Consider the following 23479-nt stretch of genomic DNA (forward strand, 5'->3'; position numbering starts at 1 on the left):
ACAATCCGTTTTCTTGGCACTGCAGGATCCCTCTCCCTCCCAGCCCCCAATCCCCAGTTGATGAAGGGGGGAAAACCCCTTCAGTGATTTACCTGAGACAGCCGGGCGGCGAGACTGATCCCGCCCACCGGCCGAGGAGACCTAATGCGCATGCCTATGGGGAAATGAGCAATGCTGGAGGTCCTCACACAGCGTGAGGACGTCCAGCGACACTCTAGCACAGGTTTTCTGTGCTATGAAGCAGGAGGTTCCCTCTAGTGGCTGTCTAGTAGACAGCCACTAGAGGTGGAGTTAAGGTAATTATTGCAGTTTATTGTGGGAATTGGCACCCAGACCACTCCAATGAGCAGAAGTGGTCTGGGTGCATGGAGTGTCCCTTTAAGGATGGCATCTATAAGGGGTTAAAAAAGAAATTGTGTAGTGATGCATGTCCCCTATCCCCCCTGCACAACTACTGCTCCTGTGCTTCCCTCAACCCATTACCCACCCTCTTACCACCAGCACCCATTATAGCCCAATTGCACTCTATGCCCACTACAGCCCCTATCAATCCTGCACCCACTACAGTGATTATCACTATTGCTTTTTTTTAAATCATTTTAGGACCGGTGGGTTAAATAGGTCCAAGTACTTCATCTTCTAAAAAAAAAAAAAAGTTTTTTCAAAATGTCGTTAATATGAAACCCTTAGGATTATTAAATGTGTATCCATATGTTTTTTGAGAATTTGATACCGGAGAAACTGACGGAAGCCAAGCACAGAGAGATGGACACAGGTTTCTTCAGGAAGGAAGAGATTCTTTATTCGATTCACCGACCGGGGCTCAGAGGGACTTATGTCACCAAAAACAGCAAAGATCTGAGCCCAGAACTGACTGTGTAAATGCATGATATAGACATATAGCTCCTCCTATAGTTAACTCTACCCCCATATACTCTTTACACAATCAGCTGAACAAAGCCTAACTTCCCTTACTTATTAGACCACATGGCTCACCCAGAACAATGGAGGAGGGGGGAAGTGTTTTCAGTTTCTGCATTCCTGCATTTGCTCAATACGGTGTTGATTGTATCTTAGCTACGTGAAACTAACTAACTGATACAACATTTACACATATGCCACATGGCAATCTTGTCCTAGTAAATTTATTTTTACTGAGATTCCACCACATTCCCCCCTTTGATGCTTCTGATATTTCACAATTCCAGATGCATCACTTAACCATAGTTTGCTTACACCTCAGGTTGTCATGAATCAGAACAGACCTCGTAAGCATCTTAGCATCCTTACAAATTCCTTTAGCACTCCTCATTCTGATTCTCTCTGGGCTAAGGGTTCATACTTGCAAACAGCCATTACATGCGCAGCTGGTTTCCTTTCTGTCGTGCTCTCTATGACACTCTGTATGGACCTAATTACCAATGGAACCAAACATGGTAGAAAGAGACACACTATAATCAACATGACTCCTCCTACCAATGTCTTGATCCCTCCAAGCTGCTCGTACCTACTTCCAAACCAACTACTAGAATTGTACCCGTTCCAGGCTTAAGTCGGTACATGCGTCAGTTTAGCCATGTGGCTTGTGAGATCAGCCACTGCCTGCCCTTCATCATCTATGTGCAGACAACAGTTGCTGAGATTGAACTTTCCACATACACCTCCTTCTATTTGCACTGGAAGTGAATGAAGGACTTTATCAACAGCCCAACTGGTTTACCTGGTAAGAAGGCTATGTGCTTTACAGAGGAATCCATAATTGCCTAATGGTAGAATGAGGCTTGAATCCCTGTATTAGAATACAATAACACTTCATGGGCATACAGTTTGGCTGTTAACCAGTTCCCTCACATATTACATCCTTCCTATTGGCAATGAAGTGCGCTAAGGTAGCCAGTGACACTCATTATCTTCCCAGCTACCTACATTCAAGGATGCTAGCTTCTTTTTATGATTCACATCATAAACTTTAACTCCCAAGGTCTCTCCTGTTTCAATTGGCAACAAGAAGAAGGATGGTTTGAGCATACCCAACACACATGCCCCTTCCCAGTCCTGTGGTAACTCCGAATAGGCTTTCTTACCACAGATCCAGTACAAATTTGCTGGGGCTTTCCAACTAGATGTAGCAGATAGGTCAAACCACACATCCTTTAAATTGGCGTATCTAGCAAACGGGTTAGATGGTTCTGAGACATTTGAAGCCGACCACCAAGTTGTATTCTTCGTATCATCATCATAAGCTTTTTGCCCTAGACAAGTTAATTCTCCTACAGAAGTATTATACATCATTCCTTTCCTCGCTATGCAAACATAACCTATGATGGAGGTCTTTAATCTCCACTCAGATTTACCTCTAACACTCATATGATAATCGGCTTGTGTAGATATTAATTGGTCAACTGCCTCAGAACCGGACATTACCTCCTTTGCTTCCCAAGGCCATTGGTCTCCCATGTTAGTACCTCCACACACATAGCAGTTGGTAACATTAAGACTACCGGCAATACTTTCGGCTAAATCTATGAACAGGTTTTTAGCATTATGGGGGATCTTATTATCTATACTCATCTCTTCATAAAAGGAATGGTATACTTGATGAGTTTGGGAGGTTACCGTATCAGTCTCTATCCCTATAAACAATACTGTCCCAGGATCTAAACCCGTCCCATATATTTGAAACCCAAATAAATTACCATATTTATCTAAGAACTTGTCGGGGTTATTTATAAGTATATGGATTGGATTGCATTCCATAGACTTACAGTATGGACTGGTAGGCAACTTAGTCACAATCATGTCCTTGTCTGCTGTCTGTCCCCAAGTTGCCCACCCCACACAAGACCAATATGGGCAAAAATTATATTCTCTATTTGGGCATCTCGGACTCATACTTATTTTTACTACTGGGACAAATATATTTATCATTAGACCCATATGTTCTCTCCCACTTAAGATCCCCACATACATTCCACGGCTTTCTACCACTTGATATTGCTTTACATGCATCAAATAGCAGAACACCCGAAGAATGTACGGTTTCTAACTCAGTTTTATTTATTAGGGTCCCCTGAGGATCTCCATTCCTGGGGGTCAACCAAATTGTACGGGGTTGATACTCTGGACTGAAGCACTTAGGTTCTCCTACTCCTAAATGGCACACACTATATTCTATATTTAAGTATCTACATCTTGATACATCTCCGTTACATTCATATTGTGAATGCCAAATTAGGGTCTGGGAAATATGGTTACCTGTTCTTGTAGTCTTAATGCATACCTCACAGCTAGGAGTGTCGGTACCTCTACCTTCCTGAATATAAAAAGACACAAAAATACATATTATCAAAAACACTTCTTTCGACGTCTTCATCCTCAGTCTTCGTCCGTGCGATGGCACCTCAGCTTCCAGGATGTAAGGGCTGCAGGGAATGGAGTTCTGCTCGTCTTCACAGGGGTCCCTTCGAGACTTTCCTGGCTTTTAATAACACGTTGGTGAGCGGACAGGCGTTATTATGGCCGTCAAAAACACTCACTTGTAGATCTTTGTTGATGTTCCCTTTTAACAATATTATCTTCGCAAAAAACACTTTTAATCCAACTCGGTCACACGCTTCAACTGGATCTTGCAAGGATTCTCTGGATCTATGGTAGCTTGTCAGGAATCTGCCGCTGTTTTTTTTTTTACCCTAGAGTGATGAATCCACGGAGTCACTTCTACAACCTTTACAACTGTTGGGGTAGATAAAAGAACAACATAGGGACCTCTCCACTTGGAACCTAATGGAACAGTGTTCCATTTTTTTTATCCACACTTGATCCCCTGGATGGTAAGAATGAACAGGTGGATAAATATTCACAGGTAATCTATCTTGTACCCATTTCTGTACCTCCTCCATAGTTTTACCCAACTCTACAACCTGCTGCCGGGTAATTCCTTCTCCCAACTGACTCAAATCCCCCGTTAAGTTACCAAGTATGGAAGGTGAATGCCCATACATAATTTTTCAGCAGTACCCCAGAAACAAAAGAAAGCATCTTTGAGGTCTAGGAAGGTATAGTAGGTTGCCCCACCTGGTATTAAAGCAAGCAGATTATAGGGGATGGGTACCACTGGGTGTATATTGACTACTGCATTATTAACTGCGTTTAGATCTTGTACAGGATGATACTCATCTGATCCCGTCTTCTGAACAGGTAATAATGGAGTGTTCCAAGGGGAGGTACAGAATTTTAGGATGTCATACTTTGCACACTTATCCACATAGGTTTGTATATTTTCCTTAGCCCTCTATAATATATGGTACTAACTAAGGCTAACAGGATATGCTCCAAGCTTTGATTCAATGTGTATTGGTGGAATATTGCGAGCAAGTCCTGGAGGATTATTCTCTGTCCATATTCTTGAAATGTCAAATAAGGATTCATCACTCTTAGGGTCTGTATTTGTTATTATAGAGTAGTAGTGCCATTCTTCTTCCCTTTGCACCGATACTGATATTATGCCTGGTGATCTATTAAACTTCAGAGACGTTGATCCGTTGGGTTTAAAAGTTATCTGGGCTTGAAGCTTTAATAATAGATCTCGTCCTAGAAGCTGAACTGGACACTCCAGCATATATAGGAACTGGTGCTTAACCAAATGGCCTCCTAGAATACAAGTATGACTCCTGAGAATTGGTCTAGCAGCGCTTTTCCCAGTAGCTCCTATCATAATTATAGTCTTCCTGAAGGAGGAGCAACTAGGTTAGTTACCACAGAGTACTCAGCACCAGTGTCAATCATGAAAAAGCTCCTCTTTCCCTCTATTGATACATCGACCATAGGCTGCACTCGGCTAAAGGGGGATGGAGCCCAGTCGGTATCAATAGTCTTCCATGACAGTGTCAGCCAGACCGACAAAATCTCTATCTTCTCTATCCCTTAATCTCTAGGTAGGGGAATAGTATACTACTGTCATTCCCTCCAAGACTTTCTCTATGGCCACCTCTGTAACCATCTCGTAACCTTCTCTCTTGTCTTATCTATAACTTGCTTTATATTCCCTCTGTGGGCAGTCACTTTTCCAATATCCTTCCTCTCTACAATAAACACAGTGATTCCTACTTCCTCCCTTACTCAGCCTATTCTCAACTCCTCTATTCACCTCCCTTCCCTGTCTCTCTACACTTATGATAGCTACAACTAGCATATCTGCCTTCATCCTCATTTTACGTTCTTCCTCCTGCTTTGTTTCAATCTCCCTGTTCATATACACCTGAACTGTGATATGGACATTCCTACAAATCCCTTTAACTTTAGCAATTTTCTTTTGATATCACCTTGGGTCTGGCTGACAAATGCTGAGTTGTTCATTCGAGAGTTCTCAGGGGCCTCTGGATTAAAAGGAGTATATAATCTATATGACTCCAGCAATCTCTCATAGAAAGCATTAGGTTACTCGTCTGCTTTCGTAAAGGAATTATGGGTCTTCCAATTAAACAGATCAGTCATGGTGAACGGGACATAAACAAATACAGGGTCTGCCAACTGTAATTGACCATTAATATCAATGTGTGGTGGACCAGGGGTAAGCTGCAGTGGCATTTGTAAATGTCAAAGTTGGAGGGCACCGGTCATTTGTCAGGTTAGGGTGGGACTTAGATAGGGTTGTTTAGTCATAGGTTCCGGTCGGGGAGTGGTGAGGTAGGTGGAAATGGATAAATTAATTTTACTGGTCAGTAACTTGGTTAACAAAATGTTTCGGACAGGGCTAGGAGGAGCCTGACCAGTAACCAAAAATGGTAAAAGTGTATTCCAGCGTCCTATACCATTGACCATTTCATCCAGTTGTATTTCAAAACTAATTTACTGTTACTAAAGGCACACAAGGCTCAGTAATTATAGTGTTATGTCAGTGGTTATGGTGTTTTCAGTGATTATGGTATTATCAGTGGTTATGGTGTTTTCAGTGGTTATGGTATTATCAGTGGTTATGGTATTATCAGTGGTTATGGTGTTTTCAGTAGTTATGGTGTTTTCAGTAGTTATGGTGTTTTCAGTGGTTATGGTATTATCAGTGGTTATGGTATTATCAGTGGTTATGGTATTATCAGTGGTTATGGTGTTTTCAGTGATTATGGTATTATCAGTGGTTATGGTATTATCAGTAGTTATGGTGTTTTCAGTGATTATGGTATTATCAGTGGTTATGGTATTTTCAGTGGTTATGGTATTTTCAGTGGTTATGGTGTTTTCAGTGGTTATGGTGTTTTCAGTGATTATGGTGTTTTCAGTGGTTATGGTATTATCAGTGGTTATGGTATTATCAGTGGTTATGGTGTTTTCAGTGATTATGGTATTATCAGTGGTTATGGTATTATCAGTGGTTATGGTATTTTCAGTGGTTATGGTATTTTCAGTGGTTATGGTGTTTTCAGTGTTTTCAGTGGTTATGGTGTTTTCAGTGGTTATGGTATTATCAGTGGTTATGGTATTTTCAGTGGTTATGGTATTATCAGTGGTTATGGTATTTTCAGTGGTTATGGTGTTTTGTAATTGCTGAGAATTATCTGATTTCAGTGGATTCAGTTACTGTTATTAAGAATTCTCCTCACAATTTTGACTGCTAATAATAAAACTGAATACAAAGAACCAGTTGGGGGGGTAGGTAGGCACAGAAATAGGAGGGGACAGGCATCTGAGAGCCAAAGACAATTAGAGCACAGGGGGACATACCAGCTGCACCAGTTTTTGCTAAAGAATTTAGTTGAGGGATGGTCAGATGGGTCAGATTCCATTGGGGATGGACAGACCAGTTTTGATAACCATCTAGTAACACAAACTGTGTTAACAGTCAAAAACTGGTCATTCTCTACTACATAAGGTAGTCCCCAAAATCACACACAGTATATCCCTTTTTAAAGTTATTTAGCATACATTCTAAGGGATCAACAATCTTTAAATTCCGGCGCTGCCATACTTAGCAACGGAGCGTCTAATTCAAAGAAACACAACAAACACACCTCCAACAGTCACACTCGTTTCCCTGGCAACAGCGCCATGTGGCACAGTTACTAGGTCAAACTCATACAACAAAACATACAGGGAATTCCCGTACACACACAGCTGTTACACCAGTCACTAAGTAACTAATATTATGCCCTTTGGCGAAACTATACAGTCACCCACGCTATAATTCTCTATATATGAATTACCCGTCTATAACACACCCCAGTAACATCGTCTTTTACAAATAGCGGTTACAGTACGGTTAGCATAAGTCAAAGCACAATTTAAGGTCACAATACAATTATTAGTGGTTATGGTGTTAAACATGCATTAGACGACAATGATTAGTACTTATATACAGTGTCAGTAAATATACAGGGTTATGGTACCGTGCACTATGATACAGCATATAGACGGCTGAGCTCGCGCTATCTAACAAGGTATACACTTTACTAAACAATCTTTAACACATTTACAATCCCAACTAAACTATTGGCCAGTACCTTGAATGGACTACCTAAAACTATATACACCCGTTTTGGTTAGCCACACTGCCCAAGCACCACATATAGCGAGCTAGAGGACCGAATTTACACAGACGCCTCTTAGTCGATTACTATCAAAAATCTAGTGGGTTCCAAATTTACACGCCTTCCCACTTAGCCAAGATAGGTTGAGAGCTAGCGAACCGAATTTACACAGACGCCGCTTAGTCTCCCGGTCCCTCCGACCTAGCGAACGTAATATACACCCTAGAACGCTAGTCTAGACAAGACACCGGTGTCCGGCTAGGGCTATTTACACCAGAACCCCGCCTGACTAACCAAATCAAACGGTCTTACTAAAGAGCGTTCGATTGAGCGGTGCGCCTTCGCTCCTTCCCTCCGACAGAGGGGGCAGATTCCATACACAGATTTAAACCCCTTTTGGGCCTACCGCACAATCGGTATACCCCTAGTGGGTCTGCCGTCTAAAACAGCAGTTGTCTTACCTCCTCGTTCCTGAACCTGGGTTCACACTCATCGACGGGGACACCCCAGCACTTACTACGTAGAGGCCGATGATCTCCTGGACAAAAGACCAGTGGCGCCGAGACGAAGGGAGGTCCACGCAGAAGTTCAGGGGTGCAGCCGTAGAGAACGTGGGCAAAGATAGACCGTCTCACGCCTCTGCTTCTCAGCTACCGTTGAACGATGAGCTTCCCGGCCCAATGCACCAAATGATACCGGAGAAACTGACGGAAGCCAAGCACAGAGAGATGGACACAGGTTTCTTCAGGAAGGAAGAGATTCTTTATTCGATTCACCGACCGGGGCTCAGAGGGACTTATGTCACCAAAAACAGCAAAGATCTGAGCCCAGAACTGACTGTGTAAATGCATGATATAGACATATAGCTCCTCCTATAGTTAACTCTACCCCCATATACTCTTTACACAATCAGCTGAACAAAGCCTAACTTCCCTTACTTATTAGACCACATGGCTCACCCAGAACAATGGAGGAGGGGGGAAGTGTTTTCAGTTTCTGCATTCCTGCATTTGCTCAATACGGTGATGATTGTATCTTAGCTACGTGAAACTAACTAACTGATACAACATTTACACATTTGCCACATGGCAATCTTGTCCTAGTAAATTTATTTTTACTGAGATTCCACCACAAATTGGCTACATTAAACTTTTTTTTATCTTGCAACAAAGAGCCTCTTTCCATATCAGCTACCTTTGAGTATCCCTTCTCCACAAAATTATCAATCAGGGTACTAGTTTTGGTTCAATATCCTGTCTCTGCACCCTCTCCTCTAAAAACACTTTACCTTGCTCCCAATGAATATTGCTCCATCCTTACAGAGTTACAGTGTTTGCAGGACTGACATTTAATGTCCACTAGGTCAGTGTGACAACAACAAATATTCCCCACAGAGATGCATTAGTACAATGTATTTCCATGAGGAGATGCATATTGGCGTGGCATGATGATTGCTGCACAGGTGCAGTAAGCCCCCCAATGCTTTTCTTTGGAGACGTATTTTTAATTGGCTGAAATTACCATAACTGATGATCTCAGTTAGGGGTGGAGTGGCAGCCGCAGTGAATCTGGCACAGCAAGGACTAAAAGATGACTACATGTTCACTATTTTACTTCTAAAGGGGAGCTCAGATAACCAAATGTGCAGGAAGAAACTCTAATGTTAGAAATACATTTTACTTACATACTTTTCGATTTTATTTACATGCTGTGACCATACTGCAGATCCAGTCTAGCTCACTATAATTCTAACAGTCATATTATTTCTCATGTTTATATCATGTATCTGCTTCTTGTTCTGCATATTGTATACACCCACTGCTCTTTCTGTTTACACCCAGGCAACCGATGTACACTGATACCTGGGAAACTGAGGCAGTTGGATGCTGGACTCGGACAGGTTTATGGGGTCAACGATGACGATAGCATATTCCGTTTCAGTGTGAATGACTGGGTACAGGTTCCAGGAAAACTGATGCATGTGAGTGTTGGTCCAGCCGGTATTTGGGGAGCAAACAGACAGTTTAATATCTTCAAGTTTCAGAATGGCGACTGGGCGCGAAAATCAGGTAAGTGGAACCAGTATTTTAAAAACAAAATTAAAAAAAAAATAAAAGCTGTGTGTTGAACAGTTTTCCAAGGAGGTGTGTAATGCAAGTCAGTTTTACACCTTGTAGCGGAGATGCAATATTAAATCACAATTTCTCCGCTGGTATAGAAGGTGATCCAAATAAAGCGCTGGAAATGAAGGCAATATCCCAAATCCCCCAGTAACTGGACGAAACACAGTTCTGGGAGTCAACTGACGATTTTATTCACAGCTCCAGTATTTATGTGGTTTGCCATGGAAGGGGTTTCCTTAGTCACTTTACAGGGGTATTACAGTAGAGAAACACATGGGGAACTGAATATACAGAGTATTTCTCCCACCATGCACTGCTGTACGAGAGGGATACTCCTACTAGAATATCCTATTAAGTGGATTATCCCTCCGTACAGCAGAACTGGATTTTAACATAAAAATTTATAACTTTAACATTATTGGTGGGATTATAACAAATGACCGTTCGGTAGATAGCTGGGGTCTGAGCGCATACTTTGTGAAAGTACCGCTCAAATCCCAGCATAAATAGCCGAACGCCGCACGAAACACACTTTATATCACATTCTCCTAAAAAGTACCGAATACCTATTGGGAAACAAAATACCGAAAGACCCGTGTTCCCGAATGGCCTGGAAGTCCAGCAGTGTTCGCGCCGTCGAGTAGCCGATTTTAGTTCCAGGCGCTCGACAACCAAACACCGCTGGGCTAACAAAGGATCCAAGATGGCCGACCGCCGCGTGGTCGGTAGCCGATCGACGGCCACCCAGCAAAGCAATTAACCGCCGATTGCTACAATGTTGCAATCGGTTAATGGGAGCCACACGACCCTCTGTGTGTGTGGGCTCCCATTCGGTACTTTATTCGTTTCACGAACAGTGTGTAAAGTCACTGTTCGTGAAACTACCATATGAATGCTAGCGGCTTTCGGCCGTTAGCATACGAATGCTCTATATTACAAAATTACACAAATACATTTATACAGAATTACCGCAGCTTTTTACAGACAACCTTGAAATGTACAGCAGTATGACCTAAAGTGGTTAGGTTTGACACACACCTCCTGCTTCAAAAACAGCCATGGTCTGCTGCTTGCAGAGTGTGATCAGAGACCAACTCTCGTAGCTCTGCAGAACTCAGTGTGTTGGGGGGGAAGTAGTTGTATCATATTATTTAAAAATCAGCTCTTCAACAATATGGTGCAGTCCTGCTTATCTGCTCTAGGCACTATCCTGAGGGGAACTGAGGCTCTATTCTACATCAGGGGCTCTATCCTCTAAAGCCCACCTTAGAAATGCTTGTTTTTTATTGTTGGTTTTTTCTGATAATACATCAGTAGTGTAAATGCATAAGGCTTTTTAAAGGTAATGTTAAAATTTAGGTATGTGCATGGGGAAAATTTTCAGTTTGTTTCGACACTTCAAGACTTCGGCACTTCGGAATTTTGGCACTTCAGCATTTTTTTATTTTTTTTTAATTCTTTATTTTAGTCACTCAGCAGATTATATAAGGCAATCGTTACAATACAAAATGCGGGCTAGTGCCCGTAATGTTCTTATGCATGTACACAAGCAGTGATATTAGGTTTGATGCAGTGATCTGCTGAGTGGGGTTTTTTTTTATATACGAGGTAACATGGTAAATGACATAATATGCAAACAATAATACAAAGGAGACCTCTTGGCACATATATATATAAACAATCGAGAAGCTTAAGGTGACTTTAGTTCGAACAAGTGAGGTGCATATTGCTAGTACTACGTTTGTTTAAGGGCACTTCAGCATTTTGGGACTTCGGCACTTTGTGACTTCTCTTGCAGCCGCTTAGTAGATAACTCCCTAATTTCCACGGTATTAGGGAGTTATCTACCAAAAGGCTGAAAGACCTAAATTGGTCTTTCAGCCAAATTTACTAATACTAAGTAAAAATCACAATGTGCAACACACCTGCTAGTGCCTTTTAAGATATCTTCTTACATATTCACAATCTCTTTTTGACTCTCACTAAGAGGCAAATACCTTTTTAGTAGAGTTGAATGAACCCGAAGTGAAAAGTTCGGGTTCGTACCGAACATTACGTTTTCTGGACCCCGGACCCGAACACTGACATTTCAGTGTATGTTCGGGTTGGAGTTCAGTGTTCGGCGATTTAATGGCACATTTTGAAAGGCTGCAGGGCAGCCAATCAACAAGCGTTTGACTTGTGTGCCCTTAGAAGCAACACAAGTCATGCCTACTAATGGCCTGGCTGTGATTGGCCGGTGCAGCATGTGAGCCATAGACATAGTATACATAGACACCGCATTGACTGCTGAGCAGCAAGAAATAAACGCAGATACAGAGATGTAAAGTGTAGGTGAAGCGTTGAATATTTATATTTCGTGATACCATGTGTAAAGTACAATCAAATGGATAACTCTACCTTAATAGATATATCAAACTTTCAATGATGGTATGCAGTACCTTAAAGATATAAACACAAAGAACCAAACATAGTGTATACTATGGTATAGATAAATTATATAAAAGAAGGGGAAATATGCCCACTCACACTTTAAGGAGCTAAGTATGTATAGCTCACTATAATCGCTTTAGGGGTCCGTAAAGGCGACCCTATCCCTTCTTCGATGAGTGTTCTTTGCTGTCTTGATTTAACCCCAGAGCCATCCACATCGGCTCTGGTCTGAGAGTGTATGTGGTTAAGGACCACAATCCTTCTTTATAAACAAAAAGCAGGAACGAATGCCAGAAGTGGTATAAAATAAGTATTAATTTATTAGAACATATATTATAAATAAAAATATATCTCTATGAAATACCACTTTCTAGGCATAAAAAACGTCCAATTCATCAAAGTCTCTTCCTCACAAAGTTCCCAGGACGCGTTTCGCCGTACAGGCTTCTTCAACTGGAGGTGGGAGACAAATCTTTGTATGTTTGTTGGGACAAGTTCCTGCTATATGTACCCTTCCACGGGTACAATAATTTGTTTCCGGCTTGTACAAAACGCGGGCATTCACCCTGGAAACGGTGACGCCCAGCGTTTCAAGCCTCACTTTCGGTGCGTCTCCGTATGTGGTCGTCACTTCCAGTTTCATGTCTGTGTGCCGATACGTCATCCTTGTGTGTTCCAACTCGTGGTTCTGTATCTCCGGTTGTCATAGTAACGAAAGTGATGAAACAAATCAGAGGCATGATTTCTCTATATTTCAACTGAATTCGTTGTATATATAATAAAATAAAACTGACAATTCGTTTCTATTGTGTATAACTCTTATTGGATAAATATTTAATCCAAAGAACACTCATCCAAGAAGGGATAGGGTCGCCTTTACGGACCCCTGAAGCGATTATAGTGAGCTATACATACTTAGCTCCTTAAAGTGTGAGTGGGCATATTTCCCCTTCTTTTATATAATTTATCTATACCATAGTATACACTATGTTTGGTTCTTTGTGTTTATATCGTTAAGGTACTGCATACCATCATTGAAAGTTTGATATATCTATTAAGGTAGAGTTATCCATTTGATTGTACTTTACACGTGGTATCACGAAATATAAATATTCAGCGTTTAACCTACACTTTACAACTCAAACTGTTCAAGATAAGAATTTGGTGACATAGCAGCTGTATTTTCGGTGTTAAATAACAAGTTTCCACTTTTACATATTGGCGCTAGTACACTCTATTCGCAGATACAGAGATATCAACTGCCACACAGAGATTAATGAGAATGGCAGTACTCAGTCAGGGCAGGGATAATGGGAATGGCAGTACTCAGTCAGGGCAGGGATAATGGGAATGGCAGTACTCAGTCAGTGCAGAGCAGGGATATTGAGAATGGTAGTACTCAGTGCAGAGCAGAATGGTATTACTCAGTCACTAATGAGAATGGTATTACTCAGTCAAGGCAAGGATAATGGGAATGGTAGTAGTCAGTGCAGAGCAGGGATAATGGGAATGGTAGTACTAAATCAATGCAGAGATAATGGGAATGGTAGTACTCAGTGCAGAGCAGGGATAATGGGAATGGTAGTACTCAGTCAGTGCAGGGATAATGGGATTGGTACTACTCAGTTAGTGCAGAGCAGGGGTAATGGGAATGGTAGTACTTAGTCAGGGCAGGGATAATGGGAATGGTAGTACTCAGTCAGGGCAGGGATAATGAGAATGGTAGTACTCAGTTTGTGCAGAGCAGGGATAATGGGAATTGTAGTACTCCATGAGTGCAGAGCAGGGATAATGGGAATGGTAGTACTCAGTGCAGAGATAATGGGAATGGTAGTACTCAGTTAGTGCAGTGATAATGAGAATGGTAGTACTCAGTCACAGCAGGGATAATGAGAATGGTAGTACTCAGTGCAGAGCATGGATAATGGGAATGGTAGTACTCAGTCAGTGCAGGGATAATGGGAATGGTAGTACTCAGTCAGTGCAGGAATAATGGGAATGGTAAAAGTTAGTGCAGAGCAGGGATAATGGGAATGGTAGTACTCAGTCAGAGCAGGGATAATTGGAATGGTAGTACTCAGTCAGTGCAGAGCAGGGATAATGGGAATGATAGTACTCAGTTAGTGCAGAGCAGGGATACTGTGAATGGTAGTACCCAGTTAGTGCAGGGATAATGGGAACGGTAGTACTCAGTGCAGTGATAATGAGAATGGTAGTACTCAGTCAGTTCAGGAATAATGGGAATGGTAATAGTTAGTGCAGAGCAGGGATAATGGGAATGGTAGTACTCAGTCAGAGCAGGGATAATGGGAATGGTAGTACTCAGTCAGTGCAGAGCAGGTGTGGTGTATTACCAAACTCTATAAATTATTATGTACGCATACACATATAAACTCTGGTCCGTCTACTTTAACAAATATTTATTCAGAGACAAAACAACAACAACATACAAATAATTACACACAATCTAACTATACCAACAACAACAACAACCTAACTAACAATAACAACTAAATCTTATAAAATCACCAGATCCCACTCACAGTTCACCATGATAAAAATTAGCCCATGTCTGCTCAGTAGCACAGCCAAGAAGGAACAGCGAGGAATGAGGATAGTGGGGGGAGTGGTTATCTCTTTCCTGACTTGTAAATTACCATATTGTAGCGGAGAGCTGATATCTCACAGCTATTCTCCACTAAAGATCCCAGTGAGGCTCAGGAACAAGGTGATGATAAATCCACAGGCAAGGTTTCCAGCAGGTAAAGTAATACAGCAGTATCCTAACAGCAATCCCAATAACTGGACGACACACAGTTTCAGGAGCAGAACTGCTGGCTGGCACATCCAGCCTGGCTTTTATTTCCATCTTACACATATAAGACCGCCCACAGGGGAGGTGTAAAATAGCCAATAGCATAACGGTTGCAACCCACAGATTCCCTCCCCTTAGCCTGAGAGGTAATCCACTTATTATACAGTTTAAAACATAACTTTTACACCATCTATAACTTCTACAATATTCGTGTTACAAACATAAAACATACATTTTCTTAATCAGCAGACTTCAATTAGTAACACTCTCAAAAATCATCCTAATCCCTCCAGTAGATCAATAGTTAGTTGGAGGTCCCTTTATGACCGACCGCAAGCACATTTTCCTGCCCAAAACAGTTCCATGGATTTGGGCTGTGCGATCGGTCAATTTCTGGCATAAAAACGGCTAAGTCCCGTTCGAAGTGTGGCCGGTACTTCGACTTTAGTCGAAGTGTCGAAGTGGAGTCGATGGTAAGGGTCGGCGGTGTTCGAAGTTAAAATGGCCGCCGCCACGTGGTCCTTTGTTCGATGCCGTTCACTTCGACGACTTCGACAACTTCGACTACTTCGGCACTTCGACGGTATCCGAAGTGCCCATTTAAAGTTGCAACACTGCCCCGAAGTAATCCAAGGGCCAGGAACAGTATTTGTCTTTAGGGGAAAGGTAGGGTAGGTGAGGGCAATCAACAATACAGGAAGGGGGCAGCCAACAACAGGGTTCCGCTACACTGCTCCCCCTTGCCCACAAGTCGGCATACACAGTCTGATCCAACACGGATCGGCTTGGGGATGTCCGGGGGCTCATGGATCATTTTTCCAGGTCAGTTTGTCTTGAGAATCCGTCAGCATTTCCGTTTTGCTTACCCGGCCGGTACTGAATATTAAAGTCAAAGGGCTGCAGCGCCAAGCTCCAGCGCAGCAGCCTGGCATTGTCCCCAGCCACCCGGTTCAGCCATACTAACGGGTTGTGATCCGTGAGCAAGGAAAAGGGCTGTCCATACAGATAGGGCTGCAGTTTCTTCAGGGCCCACACCACAGCCAGGCATTCCTTTTCGATGGCGGCGTAGCTTACTTCTCGAGGTAACAGTTTGCGACTGATGTAAGCCACGGGATGTTCTCCGCCATCGGCCCCGACTTGGTTCAGTACTGCCCCCAATCTGAACAAGAAATCATTTAGTTGGATTGGGAGCTGCCAAGACAGGGGCATTTATCAGTGCATTTTTCAGGTGTTGAAATGCCTGCTCGCACTCCGGGGTCCAGTTTACTTGGCGGGGAAGGTTCTTACGGGTCAGGTCAGTGAGGGGTTTGGCCAGGGCGCTATAATTGGGAACAAACTTCCGGTAATACCCCGCTGTCCCTAGAAACGCTAAAACCTGGGTCTTAGTCCTAGGGGTGGGCCACTGGGCTACGGCCTCTACTTTGGCGGGTTCAGGCTTCTGTTTGCCGCACCCCACTCTATGTCCCAGGTACTGCACCTCAGCCATCCCTATACTACACTTGGCCGGCTTCAGGGTCAAACCAGCTTCCCTAATCCTGTCCAGTACAGCTCCTATATGGGCCAAGTGTTCCTGCCACGTATTGCTAAAAATAGCAATATCGTCCAGGTAGGCACAGGTATAGTCCTGGAATCCATCCAGAAGTCGATCCACCATCCTCTGGAAGGTAGCTGGGGCGTTTTTCATCCCAAATGGCATGACCTTAAACTGGTACAAGCCAAATGGGGTGACAAAGGCAGACTTCGGGATGGCGTCTGGGGCCAGGGGAATTTGCCAATATCCTTTACATAAGTCAATAGTGGTGAGGTATTGGCCCCTGGCCATCCTGTCCAGCAACTCGTCTATCCGGGGCATAGGATAGGCGTCTGACACGGTTTTCTCATTTAATCTCCTATAGTCCACGCAGAAGCGGGTCGTGCCGTCTCGCTTCGGCACGAGGACTACAGGAGATGCCCATGGGCTGAGGGTTCAATCACCCCCAGTTGGAGCATCTCATCGATCTCCTTGGGCATGTTTTCCCTCACCGATTCTGGGATGCGGTAGGGGGTTTGGTGCATGGGTAGTTGCCCTGGAGTCTCGACCCGGTGAGTTGCCAGAGGAGTGTATCCAGGTACATTAGAGAACGTGTCTCGTTTCTCCTCTTATAATCGCTGTACCTCGATCCGCTCCTGTGGGCTCAGCCGATCTCCCAGTGCAACATCCCCTAAATCCCCAGACAACTGCCCATCCCCCAGCAAATCGGGAAGGGGTAATCTGTCAAACTCCTCAGTGTTGGGCGCACATATGGCGGTTACCTCCTCGGCGCGCTCCTGGTAGGGCTTCATCATGTTCACATGGAGCATGCATCACCCTCCAGTCCCTGTGCAGGGGCCTATGATATAGGTGGTGTCACATCTCTGTTCCACCACCCTATATGGTCCCTGCCAGGCGGCCTGTAACTTATCATGTCGGACAGGTTTTAAAATCAGTACTTTCTGCCCGACCTGAAAGCTACGGTCCCTGGCTCCCCGATCATACCACGTGCGCTGGCGAGTCTGGGCCGCCTGAAGGTTTTCCCTTACCGTCTTGGTCAATGCTTCCAGGCGGTCTCGAAAGGCCAGCACATATGGTATGATGGGAGTGCCATCTGCGCTCCGGTCTCCCTCCCAATGCTCTCGAATAAGATCTAAGGGACCTCTGACCCTCCTCCCAAACAGCAGTTCAAATGGGGAGAACCCCTTGGATTCCTGCGGCACCTCCCGATATGCGAACAGGAGATGCGGCAGGAATCGCTCCCAGTCCTTGTGGGTCTCTGCGAAGGTCCCCAGCCACCCGGTTCAGCCATACTAACTAACAAGGTACCATTGAACCGTTCGCAGAGCCCGTTCGTCTGGGGGTGGTAAGGGGCACTGATAATAGGCTTAATGCCACAGATCCTCCAGAGGTGTTGGGTGAACTCTGCGGTAAATTGGGTGCCCTGATCCGAGATAATCTCCCTGGGTAATCCCATCCGGGAGAATATCCGCATGAGGGCATCCGCGACCGTTTCAGCTCGGATGTTGGTCAGAGCCACTGCCTCTGGATACCTGGTGGCATAATCTACTACTGTTAAAATATAACTTTTTCCTGACGGGCTAGCTTTCTGGAGGGGACCTATCAAATCTACCGCTATTCGGCTAAAGGGTTCCTCAATTATGGGTAAGGGGTGGAGTTTCGCCTTCCTTCGGTCTCCCCTTTTGCCTACCCTCTGGCAGGTATCGCACGTAGTGCAATATCTGCGTACTTCTTGGCTAATCCCTGGCCAGAAGAAACTTTGGGTCAGTCGGTACCTAGTGCGACTGACCCCTAGATGTCCGGATAGCGGAATATCATGCGCTATCCGGAGTAACTCAGCTCGGTACCGCTGTGGCACCACTAGCTGCCTTATCACTATCAGGTCTGACCCCGTAATCTGCTTGCCTGTTTCCCTGTACAAAAGCTGTCTATCCCAGACAAATCTCTCTCCCTCCCCCCCGGGTGAGCCCGTGACAACCTTGTCCCTATAAACTTGAAGCGTAGGGTCTGTTGCTACTTCAGCTGCAAATTCATTAGGTGGGGCCCAGGGGACACATTCTAGGGGAGGGGTAGGATCGCTTACCTGGACCTCCGGCAGTGTGTTGTAGTCCTGGGTGCGGGCCTGTTGTCGGGTGACCACAGGGTTGGCTTCTCCTGTGGAGAGCGTCTGGGGCTCAAAAGCAGAAGTGAGCCTCCCCAGATCGTTCCCCAATAAAACCTCAGCCGGTAACTGCGGCATCAACCCCACCTCCACATGCCCTGCCCCCGCTCCCCAATGTAAATGTACCCTTGCTGTAGGTAGCCGGTACACTGCTCCCCCGGCTACCCGGACGGCCACAGTTTTGCTTAGTTTTGCCTGATCCAAAACCAGGTGGCTCTGTACCGGGGTGATAGTGGCTCCCGAGTCCCGTAGTCCTCTTACCCCCCTCTCTCTTTTAACCCCCCTCTCTTTTACCCCCCTCTCTTTTAACCCCCCCTCTCTTTTAACCCCCCTCTCTCTTTTAACCCCCCTCTCTCTTTGAACACCCCCTCTCTCTTCTAACACCCCTCTCTCTCTTTTAACACCCCTCTCTTTTAACCCCCCTCTCTCTTTTAACCCCCTCTCTCTTTTAACCCCCCTCTCTCTTTTAACACCCCCCTCTCTTTTAACACCCCCCTCTCTTTTAACCCCCATCTCTCTTTTAACACCCCCTCTCTCTTTTAACACCCCTCTCTCTTTTAACCCCCTCTCTCTCTTTTAACCCCCCCTCTCTCTTTTAACTCCCCCTCTCTTTTAACCCCCCTCTCTCTTTTAACCCCCCTCTCTCAACCCCCCTCCCTCTCTCTTTTAACCCCCCTCCCTCTATCGTTTAACCCCCCTCCCTCTCTCTTTTAACCCCCCTCCCTCTCTCTTTTAACCCCCCCTCCCTCTCTCTTAACCCCTCCTCTCTTTTAACCCCCCTGTGGCGAAACCAACCTCGCCACGTGTCCTTGGAGGGGGCTGCTTGCCCGCCTCTTGCCTTTGGACTATGGCCCTGGGAGATTGGGCCCTTTTACAAAACGTATTCGGCCCTAACAGAGTGCATGTCACTCATTCTGGCCCTTTAAACACAGTGGGGCCATTCGGTACTTGCCCTGTGTGAGCGGTGATACCCCCAGATAGCTATGCCATGGAGCCTATTCATATAATGAAAGACTATGGGAAAGACTTTGGCTCCATGGCAATTAAACTGTATTTGTGTGGTCTGCGTGCCATTCACCTAATAATGTGCACGCAGACCTGAGCTATCTGGGGATATGTTACATGTCTGTGTTTAATGTATAAAAGTGACTTTATATATTTTAAAACATAATCCTGTATTTAGGTCCCCACATGTGTAATGGAGTTTTGTCTTTGACTTGGGAGATAATTCGATTACTTCTCCAATTATCTCCAGGGCAGAAGGGAGGAAACCAGGATGCATTATGGGGATGTTTTACTTTTCCTGTTTGAGCAGATTAAAATACTACCAGCCAGGGGGAACAAAAGATACTTTTACTAACTTTTGAACCCCTGGTCTGATTCATTTTTTAATATGTTGTACCCCTGAATGGATTGATTGTGGATATGTATTTTTATGTGAATGTGATGTATGGTTTTAAAATTAGAGAGTATGTGTGGAAACTGTATTTTTACTGTATGTAGTAATTATGCTAATTGCTTATCTGAGGGGAGGGGATGTGTGGGTTGTACTGTTGCTTGATTGGTTGTTTTATGCCTCCCCCTGGGTGTGTCCTGTATGTGCACAACTGTAATAAAAACCAGGCTGGGTGTTCCAGACCTCAGATTCTGCTTGACCCTCAAACCGATGTGTCGTCTCGTTTTTGGGGGAATTGGATTGTATGCTGACTGCCAGGAGTGTAAGCGGATGGTATGCTTTTCCTGTTCAGCTGATTCCAGAGTTCGTGTGTTTCCAGTTCGGGAGTTGGAAGATTTGGAGTCTGGGAGATTGGTGATTGCAGTAGCTGCTGGTCTATGGAAAAGGGGGATATCGCCTAAACTGGGTTTTATCCTCTAGTAAGTGAAACGGTCCGTTACAATTGGTGGCAAGCGGCGGGATCGTTCCTACAGCCAGAAGGACAGCTACAGAACACCAATTCCTTGGAGTTACAAATTGAGGGCAACGTTAGCACTCGTGCAGCGCCCCTGGCAGCAGAGGTATCCAGCGACTTGGAGCAGACAAGTATGGAAGGCTCTGACGCTGAAGATTATGGGCTGGCCGAGGTGAGGCAGCGAGTGGCCCAGTATGGGGGTTATGTATCCATGGAGATATTCCAGGGGATCTGGAACCAGGTCATGGCTAAGTGAAACTCAAGGATGGACGGAGAGTATGCTCAGCGGAAAGAGTGTTACAGCAGCAGAGTAGAGACTGCATCCGAGGAGGTTAGCCGTCTTCCCCTGAGGCAGCAGTGTATAACCCAGGGAGCTAAAGGTGCCGTCCTTCCTCCCCAGCGGCAGATTGTATCACAGGGAGCTAAAGGTTCCGTCCTTCCTCCCCAGCAGCAGATTGTATCTCAGGGAGCTGAAGGTGCCGTCCTTCCTCCCCAGCGGCAGTGTGTGTCCCAGGGAGCTGAAGGTGCAATCCTTCCTCCCCAGCGGCAGTGTGTATCCCAGGGAGCTGAAGGTGTCGTCCTTCCTCCCCAGCTGCAGTGTGTACCCCAGGGAGCTGAAGGTGCAATCCTTCCTCCCCAGCGGCAGTGTGTATCCCAGGGAGCTGAAGGTGCCGTCCTTCCTCCCCAGCGGCAGTGTGTATCCCAGGGAGCTGAAGGTGTCGTCCTTCCTCCCCAGCGGCAGTGTGTACCCCAGGGAGCTGAAGGTGCAATCCTTCCTCCCCAGCGGCAGTGTGTATCCCAGGGAGCTGAAGGTGCCTCCTTCCTCCCTAGCGGCAGTGTGTACCCCAGGGAGCTGAAGGTGCCGTCCTTCCTCCCCAGCGGCAGTGTGTACCCCAGGGAGCGGAAGGTGCAATCCTTCCTCCCCAGCGGCAGTGTGTATCCCAGGGAGCTGAAGGTGCCGTCCTTCCTCCCCAGCGGCAGTGTGTGTCCCAGGGAGCAGAAGGTGCTGTCCTTCCTCCCCAGCAGCAGTGTGTACCCCAGGGAGCTGAAGGTGCAATCCTTCCTCCCCAGCGGCAGTGTGTATCCCAGGGAGCTGAAGGTGCCGTCCTTCCTCCCCAGCGGCAGTGTGTATCCCAGGGAGCTGAAGGTGTCGTCCTTCCTCCCCAGCGGCAGTGTGTGTCCCAGGGAGCTGAAGGTGCAATCCTTCCTCCCCAGCGGCAGTGTGTATCCCAGGGAGCTGAAGGTGTCGTCCTTCCTCCCCAGCGGCAGTGTGTACCCCAGGGAGCTGAAGGTGCAATCCTTCCTCCCCAGCGGCAGTGTGTATCCCAGGGAGCTGAAGGTGCCATCCTTCCTCCCTAGCGGCAGTGTGTACCCCAGGGAGCTGAAGGTGCCGTCCTTCCTCCCCAGCGGCAGTGTGTACCCCAGGGAGCGGAAGGTGCAATCCTTCCTCCCCAGCGGCAGTGTGTATCCCAGGGAGCTGAAGGTGCCGTCCTTCCTCCCCAGCGGCAGTGTGTCCTGCAGGGAGCAGAGACCGTCAGTCTCACACCCCAGCAGCAGGACAAAATAATGAAAGGGGAGACAGCTAGTCCCCCTCTCCAACAGCAGAGAGAGTGTCAGGGGCCTGTTAACCCCTTTCCCCAGCGGCAGTTGACAGTCCAGAGAGAGGAGCTTGTTACACCCTCTCTCCAGCGGCAGCCTAACCCACCAAGAGGAGATGTTGAGCCCCGCAACTGTGCAGATGGGACCGTAGTCTCTGCACTTACAGCCCAAGGGGTAGGGATGGTCGGTCCTGTCCCCCAGCCACAGAGCAGTGTAGCCAGAGGGGAGACAGTCGGTCTCTCCCTCCCACAACCAGGCTCCAACCAGGCTACTTCCGCGGTAGTACTGGCACCAGGGCAGAGTACCGCTGGTCTCTGCCCACTCAGCAACCCACCAAGGCAGACTACCAGTCCCCCACGCAGCCGTGGTGAGACACCTGGACCTGGACAAAGTTCTCCTCTACCCAGGTGTAGTAACCAGTTATTGTGGGTGGGCTGTACTGCTGTTTTTGTTTTGTGGGTGGGTTGCTGGACTAACCAGGGCACTGACCGGCAGGAGGTCAGATACCCTGTTAGTCTGGGGGGTAAAGGGGAGAAGTGTGGCGAAACAGACCTCGCCACGTGTCCTTGGAGGGGGCTGCTTGCCCGCCTCTTGCCTTTGGACTATGGCCCTGGGAGATTGGGCCCTTTTACAAAACGTATTCGGCCCTAACAGAGTGCATGTCACTCATTCTGGCCCTTTAAACACAGTGGGGCCATTCGGTACTTGCCGTGTGTGAGCGGTGATACCCCCAGATAGCTATGCCATGGAGCCTATTCATATAATGAAAGACTATGGGAAAGACTTTGGCTCCATGGCAATTAAACTGTATTTGTGTGGTCTGCGTGCCATTCACCTAATAATGTGCACGCAGACCTGAGCTATCTGGGGATATGTTACATGTCTGTGTTTAATGTATAAAAGTGACTTTATACATTTTAAAACATAATCCTGTATTTAGGTCCCCACATGTGTAATGGAGTTTTGTCTTTGACCTCGGAGATAATTGGATTACTTCTCCAATTATCTCCAGGGCACAAGGGAGGAAACCAGGATGCATTATGGGGATGTTTTACTTTTCCTGTTTGAGCAGATTAAAATACTACCAGCCAGGGGGAACAAAATATACTTTTACTAACTTTTGAACCCCTGGTCTGATTCATGCCATTTTTTAATATGTTGTTCCCCTGAATGGATTGATTGTGGATATGTATTTTTATGTGAATGTGATGTATGGTTTTAAAGTTACAGAGTATGTGTGGAAACTGTATTTTTATTGTATGTAGTAATTATGCTAATTGCTTATCTGAGGGGAGGGGATGTGTGGGTTGTACTGTTGCTTGATTGGTTGTTTTATGCCTCCCCCTGGGTGTGTTCTGTATGTGCACAACTGTAATAAAAACCAGGC

At 45.7% G+C, this 23479-nt stretch overlaps 1 protein-coding gene across 1 annotated transcript in view; it reads left to right on the top strand.

Moving 5' to 3' along the window:
• Positions 1-23479, top strand: part of LOC134576776 (fish-egg lectin-like) — a 70930-nt gene that overhangs the window by 33253 nt on the left and 14198 nt on the right. The window contains exon 2 of the mRNA XM_063435481.1: positions 9362-9589. Within this exon, the coding sequence (XP_063291551.1) occupies positions 9362-9589 (228 nt within the window). The remainder of the gene's footprint in view (positions 1-9361; positions 9590-23479) is intronic.

Source organism: Pelobates fuscus, chromosome 11 (genome assembly GCF_036172605.1).
Source record: "Pelobates fuscus isolate aPelFus1 chromosome 11, aPelFus1.pri, whole genome shotgun sequence".
NCBI lineage: Eukaryota > Metazoa > Chordata > Amphibia > Anura > Pelobatidae > Pelobates > Pelobates fuscus.